At 47.3% G+C, this 16,035-nt stretch overlaps 1 protein-coding gene across 1 annotated transcript; it reads right to left on the bottom strand.

Moving 5' to 3' along the window:
• Positions 1-619: 619 nt before the first annotated feature.
• On the bottom strand, positions 620-15,132 carry LOC144108119 (ATP-binding cassette sub-family A member 7-like). The gene is made up of 10 exons (XM_077641399.1): positions 14,980-15,132; positions 13,961-14,086; positions 12,614-12,871; positions 11,592-11,848; positions 7,392-7,541; positions 6,366-6,524; positions 5,268-5,449; positions 4,792-4,965; positions 2,907-3,129; positions 620-853 (listed from the first exon to the last, which is right to left on the bottom strand). The coding sequence occupies exons 1-10, from the start codon at positions 15,116-15,118 to the stop codon at positions 620-622; spliced, it is 1,902 nt and encodes a 633-aa protein (XP_077497525.1). The 5' UTR covers positions 15,119-15,132.
• Between the last annotated feature and the right edge of the window lie 903 nt (positions 15,133-16,035).

Below are 16,035 nucleotides of genomic sequence, written 5' to 3'. Positions count from 1 at the left end.
GATGCTGAAGGGAGAATATAAAGGTACTCGGTTAGGTTAAAAAAGTATTCAAATCTAGAGAAAGCATTGCCGCAGAAAGACATACCAAGAGACCGACTGATGTGTCCACTGTTGGAACTACACATAAATTGCTAAGCATACTTAAACGTCGCTGTTTTTCCCGAATGCAACGCTTAAGTGGGACAGCTTGAAAGAATAAGTCCCTGCGCCTTTTTCGATGTCTTATATTATGCAAATACGTGAAACTTCTCTGCCATCCAGGCGCGACAACGATTGTTTTAGAGTCACTCACGCCAATGAACGTTTAACTTTGCATTTATATCCTTATCAGCAGCCCGCAAAACATTACCAATTCCCCTCATGATGTGCCTTTGCGTGTGGGTTGAATTCTGAGTTGTTTTAAAGCAACATTAGGCGTTTAAAAAGATTTGAGATGAGCCGGGAGGCGCAGCCGAAATTTGGTACTCTGCATCATTGGTAATAAAGTCGGCAAACGGCAGGTATCAAGAACAGTTCGAGGCATGTCGGCCTTTTTGAACACGTCTCGCGCTGTGTGTGATGGGATTCACAAAATGAACAACTGAGACACAATGCCGACGCAGTGCCGACAGCTCGACTTTTATATTCCTAGTGTTGTGGCCAAGGCAACCGTCCGGCCTACCGGAGACTGAACCGCAGCAGCGGCCGCAGCTTCGCTGGCCTCCTTGCGAGTCACGCTCAGGAAGATCTGCTCCAGCGATGTGTCCGTGATGAAGAAATCCTGAAGCTTAAACTTCTTCTTGATCTTCGCCATGCGCATGAACATCTCGCTCCACAGCATGTGAACCCGCGACATCCGAAACTCCAGCTGACCCTGCACAATCGAGAATGGGACGACTGAATTCTCTGCCTCTAGTGCGAGGTGTAACAAGTTCATTGTTCGCAGCGAGGTGCTGGAAGTGGTCTACTTAGGGCAGGTAGTGTCCGCTGATCAAGATCATGAGAGGGAAATACCAAGAAGAATAAGAATGTGGTGGGGCGCATATGGCAGCTTCTCTCAGATCATGAATGACAGTTTACCGGTATCCCTCAAGAGGAGAGTGTACAACACTTGTTTCTTACCGGTGCTCACCTATGGGGCGGAAACGTGCCTTCTAATGAGAAGGGTTCAGTTTAAGGAAAACGCAGCGAGCTAGGGAAAGGAAAATGATAGGTGTAACTTTAAGAAGCCGGAATCGGACAGCGTGGGTGAGGGAACAAACGCGGGCTTACGGCATTTTAGTCGAAATCAATAGGAAGAAATGGGCTTGGGCAGGGCATGTAATGCAAGGCAAGGTAACCGCTGGTCCTTAAGGCTAACGGAGTGGATTCCAAGAGAAGGCAAGCGTAGCAGGGGGCGGTAAAAAGTTAGATGGGCGGATGGGATTAAGAAGTTCGCGGGGATACGGTGGCCGCAACTGGCAAAGGACAGGGTTAATTGGAGAAGGTTAATATATCCCTTGGAGGGTTACTATACCCTAAGATATAGCTTGCAGCAGGAGGTCATGGTAATTCGTGGCCATGGTAATGCAGAGCTAATGCGCTGCGCTACCAGGCAGGTGTAAACAAGACCTTTTAATTGTGCTTTTATCCGCTGTCGTAAAAGATCCATTATTTTTCGCCAGGTGGCGCCGCTTACACTACGAAAAAGCATAGCGGCTTCCGCTGCGACTCCGTTTCAAAGGGGACACTCCAAGCATCCGTCCAGTCATCCAGCCAATCTTTGAGAAGTGACCATTCGTAGAATGAATAATGCAAGCCGAGCCAGGCAGAGGCGTTGGCGGCACACCCTGACAGGCCTTGGGAGAACCGCTTATGTGGGTGAACACAAACGCCAGCTACCGTCTCAAGGCATCAACGTGGCGTTTCTGCCCGCTTGTCTCGAGCCACAAAGTCGAAAAGGTATGCGCAAGAGATGAGTATGAAGAACACTGCTTCACCTGGAATACAGACTGGCAGAGCAAAAGACTGGCAGAATATTAGAAACAGTTAGTCTAAAAAACAAAATCTGACTGCTTTCCATTTCATTGGAAAGGTGATGACTAATCGGGTCACATAAAAAGGGGACTATAAATCCTTGTACTGTGTACCTGAGCGGCTGAGTGCTGACAATATGTAAAAAGAGCGGCGCGAAGTTGACCAGCACATGTTACATAAGGAACGGACACAAAGACAAGTACTAGCCACCGGGTTTGCTTTATAGCAGTATAGCAGGGCGCTTATAGCGTTTATGTCATTACCAATAAAACTCCATAATTCCTTTCCGAGATTTTGACTATTTGGTGTGTCGTAACTGACCCACTACAAGGCTGAAATGCAAACCACGTAGCATGGGTATTTTTAAAAGCATTGCATGCTGGCGTTAGAGCTTGCCTCTCTCTGCGTTTTAGTTAACTTGTACTATACTCGACGAGGGTTTTTCTTGGCAATGAATATATGGCTACAAGGGCGGAGAGCCCGTAACAGCCATTCCGCCCAATATTTCAGCCGCACAACGGTGCGCCTAGCCGCCTTGCACGTTGATCTCTTCTCTTGGCAGCTTCAATCTGTCGCTCGTGTAGATGGCGCCATCTATGGACGCTTCTTGTAAGAAGGCATGCCTAGCGAATTCGTTGTAATCAAGTAATTAGTTTTTCCTTTATTTTCTGATGTTGCAAGTTTGCAGTTGTGTTAGAATTAAGCCTTAAATGAACTGCATTTTTTTCTGCGTAAGAAGAGGCACTTGTTTGAGCTCCGTAGCTTCTGTTCCACTGCCACATAACGTTCTCACAGAGTATAGTCTTTCCATCGCTGCCGAGCTCATTAGCTGTGAAACATGGCGCAAACAAGGTTTTAGTTCACGAAATGCATGTATGGGTGCATTGTAGGCTTAATAAGGCATGTAGTACCTCGTAGCTGTGCACCAGCTCGGCTTCTTTGAAGTTCTTCGTCACATCTGCGGCCACCTCCTTATGGTAGAAAAAGTCTTGCTTGCGGTCAGGGTACGTCTTGACGGTGATGGTGTACCCCTTGCCGAATTTCTCCTTGAGGTGCGCCAGCGAGCCGAGGCACTGGAGACGGCCCTCACCGAGGATGGCAATGCGGTTGCACAGGAACTCCACGTCGGCCATGCTGCGATACGGTTACATGGTTAAGCGGGCTCAAAGGAGGAAAAACAAAAGAAATGGGCATTCTAACAAAGGTTTCACAGAAAAACGACTCTGAGCCTATTCCTTCCCTCCGTCCGGATACCGGGCACAACACAGAAAGACGACGAGGTAGCTGCGTGACCTCTATTGCTAAGCGCAGCATGCACAGACTCTTGACAAGTCTGCTAAGTCATCATTAACGCCTTTTCAACCCGTGACGCCGCAGAAAGACCCTGGCAGAAGCTTGACATGGATATAGCAGGATCGCTTCAGTGGGAGTCTTCAGTGGGCATCATCATCATCAGCCTGACTGCACCCACTGCAGAGCAAAGGCCTCTCCCATGTTTCTCAAATTAACCTTATCCTTTGCCAGCTGCGCCCGCCCTTCGCCTGCAAACTTCATCTCATCCGCCCACCTAACCTTCTGCCGTCCCCTGCTACGCTTGCTTCTCTTGGAATCCACTCCGTTACCCTTAAGGACCAGCGGTTATCTTGCCTCCGCATTACATGCCCTGCCCAAGCCTGCTCTGCTTGGGCCTTAATGGCATGAAGTTGCATTAGCACTAACTGCCGAGTCGGAGATAATCGTAGATTCCCCGGGAGAGGTATTCTGGTAGGAGGGATTTTCAAAAGATATTTTAACGGTCTACAGACTCCAGCTGAAGTCCCAAATTTTCGAGGAATTCCTAAACGATAGAATTGTGCTGTATCGTTTCTCTATAGTGAACTACCCTCATGGAAACGATGCAATCGAAATATTCAGAAGGGTAATCAGGAATTGAAAGAGATTGCGAACCTGGAGAAGGCCTTCGCACATTCTCTTAGTCGATTACCTTGAATAGTATAGGTCGACGCAGCACGCTGCGACTGGCGCGTCACCAGCACGGCTCCTGCCTTGAAGTCAAGAATACGATACACGTGTGCCAAGAATACGTCACAAAAGCAAGAGTATGCTATCGATTCTTTGCTCTCGAAAGTGGGAACTTTGTGCTGTGTGTTCCCATTAAGTGCGCTGTGTGTGTGGACATGCTTATGTGTCTGAAATCCAGGGTTTGACGGAAACCCATCTGGTCGGATATGTTCATGGCGGAAATTCCTCAAGCGCCGACCATTCGTTATATTCGTTATAAAGCTCGTGGTAGCCAATGCACTGGCTGATCATGCTGTCTCTGAGGGCCATGACATCGACTGGGACACCATGAAGATAACTGGAAAAGAAAAGAGCAAGACGACAAGGCTTTACCTGGAATCTGCTCATATTCAGATGACGGCACACACACTTAATAGCAACGACGGCAATCTGCCCCCGATATACTCCCGCTGCTTACGTCATATCATAAAAAATATATAACCTACCTCAATTTATTTTCTTTCATTGGTAACAAGACCCCCGTAGCGGGGCCGAAACGATAATTTTTATAAGGAATTGTCGGCGTTTGAAGAATTCCCGTTATGTGTGCTCGATGCTCGTATTAGATTTATTGCGCATTATTCCGTATAGTGAGTCCAACGAGAGAATCTGCCTATAACATTCTTCTCCGCGAACGCTCAAGTTACACACTGCTGGCGACGTGTATCACTGGCATCCTGCTTGGCAGGCGGGTCGGCTTGTGCCGCATGCCTTCCCGGGTGGCATCAGCCTTACCTGTGTGAGCTGAGCAAGATGGAGAACTTGGTGGTCCTCTGCAGTGCGCTCATGTAGCTGACGATGCGTTTGCGTGCAGTGGTGCCGATGCCGGCGTACGGCTCGTCCAGAAGCAGCAGCCGGGGTACGCCCATCATGGCCACGCATAACGAGAGCTTGCGCCTGTTGCCGGCACTGCACAGGATAACAGAGGACGCGTTACTCAGAACGCGCGTCGCGTAGATCGAGCCCCTGCTGTGTTTATTACCAAGTTCAGCTGCACATTAACCAGGAGCTTTTAAAGTACTATTTCATTAAACCTCCGAAGGCCAACTGTGCTCGCAAAACTTTCGCTATTGGCTATTCACAAAACTCTTGCTGTCAAGAGCAACAACTATTTCTTGGAGTCAACAAAACTAATAAAACGTCTACAAGTTTACTTTCTTGTTCGCGCATACTGTGGTTCTCGACTTTTTCCGGAAATATTTCCCACCAACCTCATAGTGCAGACCAGCTGCTCCGCGAATTCGCCGAGGTGGAAGATGTCCAGCAGTACGCTGAGGTACTCGGCCGACATGGGGACACCCTTAAGCCGCCCGAACAGCAGGAGCGTCTCGGTAGCCGTGAGCATATCCAGCAGCCCGTCCCGTTGCGGGCAGTAGCCCACGTAGCGCTGAAACTGCGGGTGCGTGGGTACAGCGTAAGGCTCTTAAACAAAATTTTGTTTAGCTGCGAGAACAATATACTAGCGCGTTACAATCTAGCTATTTAGAGAGTACCTCGGTGAAACATTTCATATCAAGATTCTCAATTTCATTATATGGTACATAGAGAGTTTCACAAATGATGCGAAGAGCCCCTACAGAAAAGTATAGAGTCCATACGACTTCATAAGCCTCGCGTGAATATTGCATGGAGACCATAAGGTAATGGTAAGGAATCCCTATGGACAACATGTGAAGTACACGCATTTAACCATGTCGAACATGTCCAGCGTTATCTGGCAAAATTCTTGAAAATTGAAAAATTGCTAGACACCGGTATCGAAATATTGAAGGTAAGGGTCCAATATTTCTGCATGAAGCAAAATCTTTCTTTCAAACTGTTTCCATCGATCGCATCGAACTGTTAAGACTGCCATAGAAAACCAATGGGAACGCTTTTTAAGATAGCAAAAACGTTAATAGAAAAAAATGCAACACTGCCGTCCGGTGATCTCCTTATGTACACATCGCCTCATGTTCATGTTCATTGTGTACATGAAGTGAAATCTTGCATATGAAAAAAAAATTGCGTTCATAAAGGGTTTCCCGCTCAAAAATGCTTTTGTCCAGAATTGCTTGGTATGCTATAGTGATCTGCTTACGGTACGTTTATTCAAGGTATGCTACGTGCCCAACTGGCCTTAGAAGTCTCGTTTTCATTTTATTTTCCTAGTTATTATTCAAAATTTCTTGGGACTAAGGTTATGCGATGAAGCCTAAAACTTGACTCCATTGTCGTTTCTTTTTAAATTTAGTAATTATAGGGTGCCCACGTTCGTTGGGTGTTGTTCCTTTGCTTCATTTATTTCTCCCTAGTCGATGATGCCTCACCATCGCCGTGTTCCAAACGAGGGAAAACCCCGCCACGTAGGCGTCTCCTTCGTGCGGCAGCAGCTGACCGGTCAGGACCCGAAACGTCGTGGTCTTGCCCGCACCGTTTACCCCCAGCAGGCCGAAGCACTCGCCGGAGCGGATGGTGAAACTCAGTCCCTGCGTACGCACACATGGAATATTGCGCGCCCCACAGCGGTCTCCACGATCCTAACCACGCCCGCATCGTGTTTCTTATACGGTGAGTTTCATTTCGTTCTCATGACCACAGATGGCGCTGTCATCCATTGTGTACATAAAGAAAACACATGAGGAATGTCCACCCAAAATGGAGAAGGGGAGCTAGAAAACTGACAAGCAAATATCCGAAGAGCAGTTTGGGCGGAAAACTAAGAATTATCGGTTAAGAAAAAGGTTAACTTTTCGGTAAAGGGCTTCATCCTACAGTTGAAAGGAGCGGGGTTGATTTATAATATCCATTAGTGTTTAAGGGCGGCAGAAAAAACAGATATTAAGCGCGTAGAAATATCCAAGCGAAGGTTATCTGATTGGTGGCTAAAATCAAGACAAGAGTAAATTTCACGAATCATGGCTAGGTGGCGTGAGCCACCCAAATATTTAAAGGGTACAGCCTTATCCATCCATCCATACATTAATCCATCTACTATCTATAAGAATAAATATCATGCAGCGCACCCTGGGCTGATTTTCTTCATGCAGCTGGTGTAATTTTCGGTGACTGCGCTCTGCGACGCCAAAGTCATCGGTCACAGACAAAGTCCCTCACGTAATGGTAGGAAAACTTTTTTCTGCGTTTAAGGCACAAAATAATAAACACTTATTCTTTATTAAGGCACACTTGGAACCAAATCTAACACTTAATTCGGTCATTCAGAAGTTCCCACTCTCCCGCCGTATATGTCCAACACTCTGTTATTTAATACAGCTCGCCAAGGTAAGGTACGCTAAGTGAACACAACAATCTACCCGCGATAGAAACCGGCCAGTTTCGTAGGCGGCCCTCACCTGCAGCACGGAGTTGGTATCGGTGTAGCCGTAGGCCTTGTAGAGGCCGTGGACGATCACGAAAGGGCGAGCATCGGTGGCCACAACAGCGTCTCCAGAGACAAGGCCGTTCACAAGCCCTTCCTCCCGCAACACGTCCGTGTCTTCGTGCTTCCCCGATGCCTGAGCACCGTGAACATAGGGCGGTGGACGGGGATGAGTTTTGAATTCACAGATACACGCGTAAACTCTTTTTTTTTTGCAGCGGGAAATCCGGCCATGTCAGGGTTGTACGCGTAAAAAGTTTATTCGATAAATTTTAACACTTTGTTTCATTGCAGCATATCGCAGTGTAGCTAAATGACCTGTCATCTTAATGACAAAGAAATGAAAGCTTATCCATTGATTACGAAATAAAAAGTCTCATTTTCGGAGACTCGCACAAAAATTAAAAATGTAAACATAAACGCACCCGCCGCGGTGGCTCAGTGGTTAGGGCGCTCGACTACTGATCCGGAGTTCCCGGGTTCGAACCCGACCGCGGCGGCTGCGTTTTTATGGAGAAAAAACGCTAAGGCGCCCGGTGCTGTGCGATGTCAGTGCACGTTAAAGATCCCCAGGTGGTCGAAATTATTCCGGAGCCCTCCACTACGGCACCTCTTCTTCCTTTCTTCTTTCAATCCCTCCTTTATCCCTTCTCTTACGGCGCGGTTCAGGTGTCCAACGATATATGAGACAGATACGGCGCCATTTCCTTTACTATGTAAATAACGAGTAAACAAAATTACAGAACTCTTCATAGTAAACTTCCTGATAAGTAAAAAAAAATTGAACTGCTTGTGCGCAGCGCTTTGGGATTCTCTACAGGGGACTGCCAAGGTCATCTCAGACCGTCCTGAAAAAAAAAATCTATGTGCTATTTTGTTGGTGACAAGGAATCATTCAGAACAGTAAGAGACGGAACCGATACATCGTTCGCTTGTCTTTGGTGGGCAATATCACACTGCTCTTGGTTCTGCGAGCTTTCAGAGCTCTAATTGTACTTGTTCCATAACTACTCAGTGTAAAACATGTCTCAGCGTTATAGTTGGGTATAACTCAAGAAGAAAGCGGCAAGTGGCCCTCAAAGAGGGCCCTCTGAACAATGATGTCGACCTACTGTCATCAAACAATGTATGCTACTGAGTGAGTTGCTTTTTAACCAATCTGAACAATAAGTGCGCTTTATTTGTCTTGAATTGGCTTTGTATGCATTCGCTTTGTTTAAGTGGTTTCATTTTCACTGTTCTTATTTTTAGTGTTGCTGACGCAGTGACGAGCTATCGGAACTCGCTTCGAGGGTTGAGACTATCTGCTGAACACTCGTAAAGTGAACTCATTTAATTTAAACTTCACTAATATCTCAACTCCATTGAACCTATAAACTGAATCACGAACCAACTTTGCAGGTTGATATTGTTATAAACTGGCTTTGCCCTCCTAAGTACGCAGCATGGTTGGCGGAGCCTCTTGCAAGCGCACACCCCTGTGGAAGACGGGCGGTAGGCCGGAGAACGCTTGTACCGATTTCTGAGCCTTCACTCAAAAATACATCCAGTTCACAGTCAGTGCTCATGAGCATCTCATCTTCACCCATTGCCATAGATATGGCATCGCGGTCAGTCGCTTTACACTTGCTAGCCACCTGCGATTCCATACTATAGCCACATTTACATGAATGCGACACCAGCGCATCGTATAAACTTTCTGGCGTATCGCGCTAATGTAAACAAGGAAAACGCGCCAGGAGTGCATATTACGCTCTATACGCCAGGCAGGTGCAGATAGAGAAGAGCAAGTCGACCTGCGTGGTGAGCGTAAACGGGTGTGTACAGGTTTGGAGGCGCCTCTCGTCCTCCCTGGGGTGGCTATACAATACACCCTGAGTCGGAAGCAGACCACTCTTAAGATGGGAGCGGCTGGCCCTCTCCATCGCGTGTACTGGGCAAGGGGCCAACAACCAACGCTAGGAAGAAATTTCGGAGGGCACCTAAAACTGTTTAAGTGCTGTGAACGTGAAATCACGTACGTGGTGAATACACCGGGTGCGACACTTGAGTGCGGACTATAGTCCAGAAAATACGGCACTTAATTATTTCGTTTGGCCCGCAAAAGTTTGACTCAGTCGTAAGAATGCTCTTTTGGCTGAGGCAAGAGAGAAATGCTTTGTTAATTTTTATATATGCCTAAAAAACTCGCTTTCGCTAATTTTTTTGATGAGGTGAAAATGCTTTACTAAATTAATTTAACCTGCCGAGAGCAGACAGCATCAGGGTTACAGGGGCCATATTAAGCACTACAATCCGGCGAGACATTATTTAGCTGCAGATGCGTGTTTTCAGCTCCCACACTAAAGTCAAGCCAAATACGAAACTGTATCGTCCCGGCATATTTGTGGTTTGTGCAGTACTGGTGTAAAACTAAGTGGAACAACGCTGAGTTTGTTGGCACTGGTTCTTCATATGCAGATTAAACATGCAGATTAAGAAACTCGCATGGCCGGCGCCAGTAGTTCTAAAGCATTGCAATTTTTTCTAATTAAATTCCAAATCTGTTCTAATTTTATTCAATTTTTTTTCTAATTCAAATTCTATCCAAATTTTATTCTAATTCTATTCCTTTGTAACTGGTGCAGTTGCAAATACTAGTACGTTGTTATTGGCTAACGTTTCGTATTTTCCCGCCTTTAATGATGTCAGACCATTTCGACTAATCGCGAGTTTTGTAACGGCGTCACTTTTTGGGCGACGCCATATTTTTGTGCCGATGAGTCATTTAATCCCTTTGCATTAAATGTCACAGCTACGCCTAATTCATTATCTGCCGGCAGTACGATCGCACTAGAAGCTGGTGGTGCCTTTACATCGAGTTTCGTGTCTTTCTTTCGTCGTTGTGTTTGTGGACCCGCACACGTCTGTCTGCAAACAAGCAGTCATCTTTTCGGGTCATCTAGAGGCCTGGTTAGACGTTTCCCTGGAAGTCTTTAGAGATGGTGACACAGACGCAGTGAAGATACATCGAAACGTATATTTGTCACTTCCGGTCCGCTGACGTCACTGCCATCCAGGTAATAGGAACATTTTATGACCGTGAAATGACATTTTTTGCCTATTAGACTTCTAACGAAAACTCTACAAAGCCAGCGCATAAATGTTCCTGCGATTAGGATTTCTCACTAATGCGTTTGGCCAGCTCAGCGCTGTTCCTGCTTTTTGTGATTTGTGCTTTCGCTAGTTGCGATGAAACAAAGAGAGACCACCAACACCTGTGTGGAGTGCGCTCCGACGACTCTTACGCTTCCGGCGATGTAACCAGTCGTGCGGCGACTTGTGGCGCCATGTAACGTGATATTATGCACACGACACCACTGACGCCGCAAGTCGGGCACTGACAGCTTCGCTCTAAAGAATTTGGGCTGAGGCTTAGCTAAAGTGTTAAGCCTGGATATCTCGAAGCGAAAAGCGTTTAGCGAGGCGTGCCTGCCGTGATTCTGGCGTTTCAGCCGCTTGTCTAGCCTTGCACTTTTCATATCTTCGCTGCTTTTGAGTCAACTCCCACGCTACCACTTCTGGGTCTTCTCGTCCTTCCATGGCGAAAGGACAGACGACGGAGGCAGCGCGCGGCCACCTGCGCTCCGCGTGACGTCACTCGGTTTCACGGTCAGACGACGGAGTCAGCGCGCGGTGGCTACGACGGCTGCGGCAGCAGCGACCACCTGATGATGATGATGATAACAACTTTAATATTCCACCAGATAAGGAGGCCCCCTACTCCCCGACCCCGGCACGCAGGCCTAGAGGACGGGGGCGGGGACCTCCGCGATCACAAGCAGGCAAAGAGGTCTTGACTCTTCGCGGCTTCTGTCGCCAGGCGGATGGCTTGTTGCTGTTAAGCAGAGACCTCGCTCCGCAGCAGGGCTTCCCAGGCTTCTCTACAATTTGTTTGCTTTAGCCCCTGGTGAGCTAGCGCATTCCCAGATTATGTGGTCCAGGGTCCCTCTCTCCCCACAGTGCTTGCACTTATCGTTTTTTCTATCACCGAGCAGCGACCACCTGCGCTCTGCGTGACGTCACTCGGTTTCGCGCATGCGCAGATGTGGCAAATCTGTAGTGTGGCTCACGCGAAGCCCGGTGTTGACGAGCCTAGTGAAGCTTTTCGCTCTAATAAGTTGGGTCAGCTTGCCTTCTTTGGTCCCGCGATGCCCTGTCCGATGGGCGAGTGGATAGGCCTGGGAGCGTACAGCGCCCCCTCCCGGTAGGCGGACGGCTCGAGTGCGCTCAGGTTGCGGTCCAGTCGGGGCAGCCAGTATTCGACGCAGAGCAGCAGTGCGAACACCGCCACGCCTTCGACGGAGAGAGTGAGCAGGTCGTAGAAGGCGGAGTAAGGGTGCATGTCCAATGGCTGGATGGCGTAGTCGTACGGGTCCGCAGAATCGGCGTCTAGTACGAGTGCCACGAAGAATGCGTAGCCATTAGTATGCGATGCAACATGTCTAAAGGAGTCTGCTGTATCCATAAAATTATTAGGCCCGTTTAAAGCGATAAGATTCCTAGGCCCGTTTAACATGCTGCTGTTAGAATGATAACATTTGGGACCGTCGCTGTTGTCGGAGTGTGACTTTCGGTGAGTGTTTTCACATGCTAAGCGTACATGCGCAACTTATTCAGTAAGAGCGACACGCAGGAGTTCTTGGTGTTTGCATCGGCAAGCCATGATTAAACATTACAGTAACTCAACGCGGAACGTTTTGGTGTAGTCATTCTCATGTGTACTTTAAGCTAAAAGGCAATATTTCATGTTTTTGATTACAATAATAAGCTTTGCTTCCTCGCGCTTAGAGAGCTCACCTCTTTTACAAGAGCTTAAATCTACTACGGAATAGGCTGTGTTTGTGTTTATTTTACTACGTACGCCTTTTTCTGGTTTTTCCTTTTCGTTTTTCACGCCGCTCTTATCTTGTTGCTGACAGGAACGATAGTATTAAGTACACACATAAAATACATCGGCCGATAGTTAACGCCATACCCGGAATAACAATTTGCACAGTCCAGATGCGTTTCGATGCCACCTAGTCGAGCCGAAAGCGTGGTTTCGTGGATGCGTAATATATGTATTCTACTCGGCTCCATGCCATCATAAGGCCCACAACACCTAAGGACTGCCGACCGGCCGTTCAGGATTAACAGCCGAGTACACCAACTCACGCAGGCAGCACTCCCACAGCGACAAGTGAGCCTTGGCGTCGGCGGCGTGACAGCGGCTGTGAAGCTCGATGCCTCCGCGTCGACAAAGGGCGTTCTCTTGGGCCAGCTGCAGGATCTTGGTCATGCCCCGTGAGTATGACTGGGAAGGCAGAAGCCGCAACACCTGCAGCGCCACCTCGAGCACGGTGGTGAGGCCCGCACTCTCGATGTCGTCGCTGTAGTGCTCCTTGAACACCCATCCGACGCAGCCCGCGGACGCTTCAATAGGAAAACGCAAGTATGCGATACAGTACCACAGTAACAATCTCGCGTTCATACTTTCAAGAAATTGTAATGAATTTGACGCATTAGCTACATAATTAAAATTATTAGTTCAATCTAGTGAGCTTAAAAACATCCTAATCAGTGTGAATGCCTTATTGCCTTTTTCTTATCCTTCACTTAGACCTTTTTCATTCTACTGACGTTAATTCTAATACGTACAGTCTGCGTCACCCTTGTATGGAGCGCTGGATTGGTGCACATCCGTACATAAAAACCAACGCCTCACCGCATCTTCTAGAATAAAAAGGGAACTCTTTAGACGAAGTAAGAGCCACATAGATTTGCAAGCAACATAAGTAGACCGTAGAAGAACTTTACCAGAAAACGATGGACTGCTTCTAATATCATTTTTTAATGTGTAGGGCACACTGTTCAAGCGCTCTACATGAGGCTGGCGCCGGCTGTAGGTTACATGATTACCCCAGCCTTTTCAGGGCCCACACTACTTAATATTAATGCGTAAAACGTTATCTTTTTTTTGTGTGTCACGCAGTACGCTTCACCTCTGAATTATACTCGTTACAACCTCATTACAAAAGTTTACGCTTTAGCAGTTGCGATTGCTTTACTTGTACAAAATAACTGAGCCTCTATTCCGTTGTAATGACACAGGAATACGTGAGTGAAACTCACTAGCAGTGCATGCCTTAGCGTTTTGCAACCTTATGACGTAAGGATGAAATTGCAGTACAAGATACGACCTTCAGAGCACAAAGACACTCTGGGAGCAGCCGTTACCAACAGTTGTACAGCTGAAAACTACGGGCCTCCAAAATCAACTAGCACAGTAAAACAATTGTGAATTTTTGGCCGCTGTAATATAAAAATTCTGTTTCAATTGTATTTTCATTCTCTTCGGCGTTTGTAACTGGCTCAAACATAAGCCTTTAATAGCGTCACGAGAAAATAATCTTCATAATGTACTGGTTAAAATGCACAGTTATAACTGTTAGTCACGGCTTCTTCGTCATCGGCTACCTGGTCGCTTTGCTGTACGCGTTATCAGCAGAGAAAGGTACTCACAGACGATGAAAGTGGAGATGGCAATCACTGAGAATCCGACTGTCGGACTGTCGAACAGGAAGGAGCACATGTAGATCATGGGGAGAGCCGCGTAGCCATGAAGCAAGTTAAGCATGAAGATGAGCCCTGCGAAGGAAGATGGCAATAAGCAACCATAAGCACTAGAATCTTCAAAGTATTTTCTTCATTCTCTTATTGTATAATATTCATTCCTTGAGCTTCCGTCGCATGCATAGAGAATGGCTCACAAGCGGGCCTTATCTCCCACCGTAGAGAGGGCCGCAAGGGCCATTCCTAGACGGCAGTGCACACTAAACATTCTCACCCTTAAGGGTGCAAATCAGCTGTCCAGAGACGAACACCCTTTTGGGGGCTAAAAAGGGTGCGAGAGATCAGCACCCTTCAGGAAGGGTGCACAGCATGAAAGGTTAGAGGGCGAGCATCAGGCCAAGGCTTTTGATTCATGGGTGGATCAATGTGGAGCACCCTTCCATCATGCATTCGTAGAGGTGTTATGAAAAAATAGTACCCTTTAATGAGGGTGCAACCATTACATCCTGTAAAGTATCATTAAGTGCACCCTTCCTTAACGGTTCTGATCTCTGCACCTTTTTTTAGCACCTAACAATTGGAAAAGGGTGTTCGTCTGGGGACAGCTGATTTACACCCTAAAGGGTGAGAAATTAAGTATGTGTGTCTAGCTCTCGTTTTGCACTTTTTTGCCGCCAATGCTAAAACTTTTAGGCTAGAGATAATTTAGGAATCGTAAAATAGTTTGCAATATTTTTTTCAGGAGATGCTGTGCGCTTTCCGCACGTGTCATGCGAATTCTTAATGGTTTCCCGACCTCAACATTTTATCCTTTCAATGTTCTATTTCCAATTTATTGCGGATTGTTATCACTTGAACATAACCGCTTGAAAATTCTAACAAGAATAACGTCGGCACACTGCTTATTCTTTACAGGGGCACCTGCGCCTTTCTGGAAGCAAACAGAACGTGAAGATAGCACAGCTTACGGATGTCGCTGCCTGTCAGCTGAGTATGCGGGATGAATGCCAGAGGCGGCAGGACCATCATGGCGGTGCCGATGTAGAACATGAAGTCGAAGGCGTAGTTTGTCAGCCAGTAGAGCAGCGGACCCATGCCCGAGATCATGTGCAGGTGCTTCACCTGCACCCGCCATATGCATAACGCTGAAGGTAAACATGCAGCTGCCAAAAGATGACAAGCGATCCAAGCAATATAAACTGCAGTGCTATAAATTTATATGACCCTCATGCTAAAGTCACGAAAGCAGTCTGATTTACTCTGAGTGATTAGCTGAAAGCTCTCACTCGCATAACCTTCAAACACGTGACCGAATTTTTCTGGCAGGTAAGACCGTGTGGGAAGGTGTGTAGAGGGAGGTGGTCGGTGGGTGGCAGCCTCCTACATAAAGAGGTAGGGTGGACAGGCTGGTTGTAGGGGGTGCTTGTGAAGTTCAGCTGGCTGTCCCATTGCGTCTGGGAATTTGATTTCGCCGTCGCTGTTTCTTTCGCTGCTGTTTGGGCTTATCGTGGGTGGAGACCCTGTGGACAGAGTGCAGGTGTGTTGGTAGTAGGTGACGCTTGTGGAAGGTAAAGTTAGGTGGGTGGTTGGCGTCTTTGGAGGTAGGTTGAAGGTGGGGCGGGGTTGGGACGTTCCTGAACGTGGATCCAGCGTGGCGATGAGCGGACAGGTGGGCTGGGTGTGCTAGGGGTGTGCTGTGAGGTGGTGGCTGGTGCTCTTAAAAGACGGAGGCTTCGCTTTTCTAGACTACAGGTGCCGGAATTTCCGCATTATTACACTGGTACTTCATACGCTGTAAATGAATGAAGCACGACTTTTATGATTGAGTGGTCAGTTGTATGCTGGGTTCGCTTAGGTGAAATTCTCTGTCTACTCTGTCTTCCCATTTCAAAATCTACTCACACGCACTCCACTAATTTTCCCTCCATTTTCTTATTTCCTATATCCACGAATTAGTTCGTGTGAAGCTGCCGTGCCTTACACGGGAACAACCTACTATCTTCCAAGTGACAACAGCAATTATC

Source organism: Amblyomma americanum, chromosome 10 (genome assembly GCF_052857255.1).
Source record: "Amblyomma americanum isolate KBUSLIRL-KWMA chromosome 10, ASM5285725v1, whole genome shotgun sequence".
Classification (NCBI taxonomy): domain Eukaryota; kingdom Metazoa; phylum Arthropoda; class Arachnida; order Ixodida; family Ixodidae; genus Amblyomma; species Amblyomma americanum.
The sequence above is the reverse complement of the archived record's forward strand: the minus strand, read 5'-3'. Positions and strand labels throughout refer to the sequence as shown.

Coding starts and splice junctions, on each gene's coding strand:
- LOC144108119 (XM_077641399.1), bottom strand. CDS start 15,118: ATGATCTCGGGCATGGGTCCGCTGCTCTACTGGCTGACAAACTACGCC. Junction 4,966..5,267: donor CAGCTGGTCTGCACTATGAG/GTTGGTGGGAAA, acceptor TATCCTGTGCAG/TGCCGGCAACAGGCGCAAGC. Junction 3,130..4,791: donor ATCTTGCTCAGCTCACACAG/GTAAGGCTGATG, acceptor ACCGTATCGCAG/CATGGCCGACGTGGAGTTCC.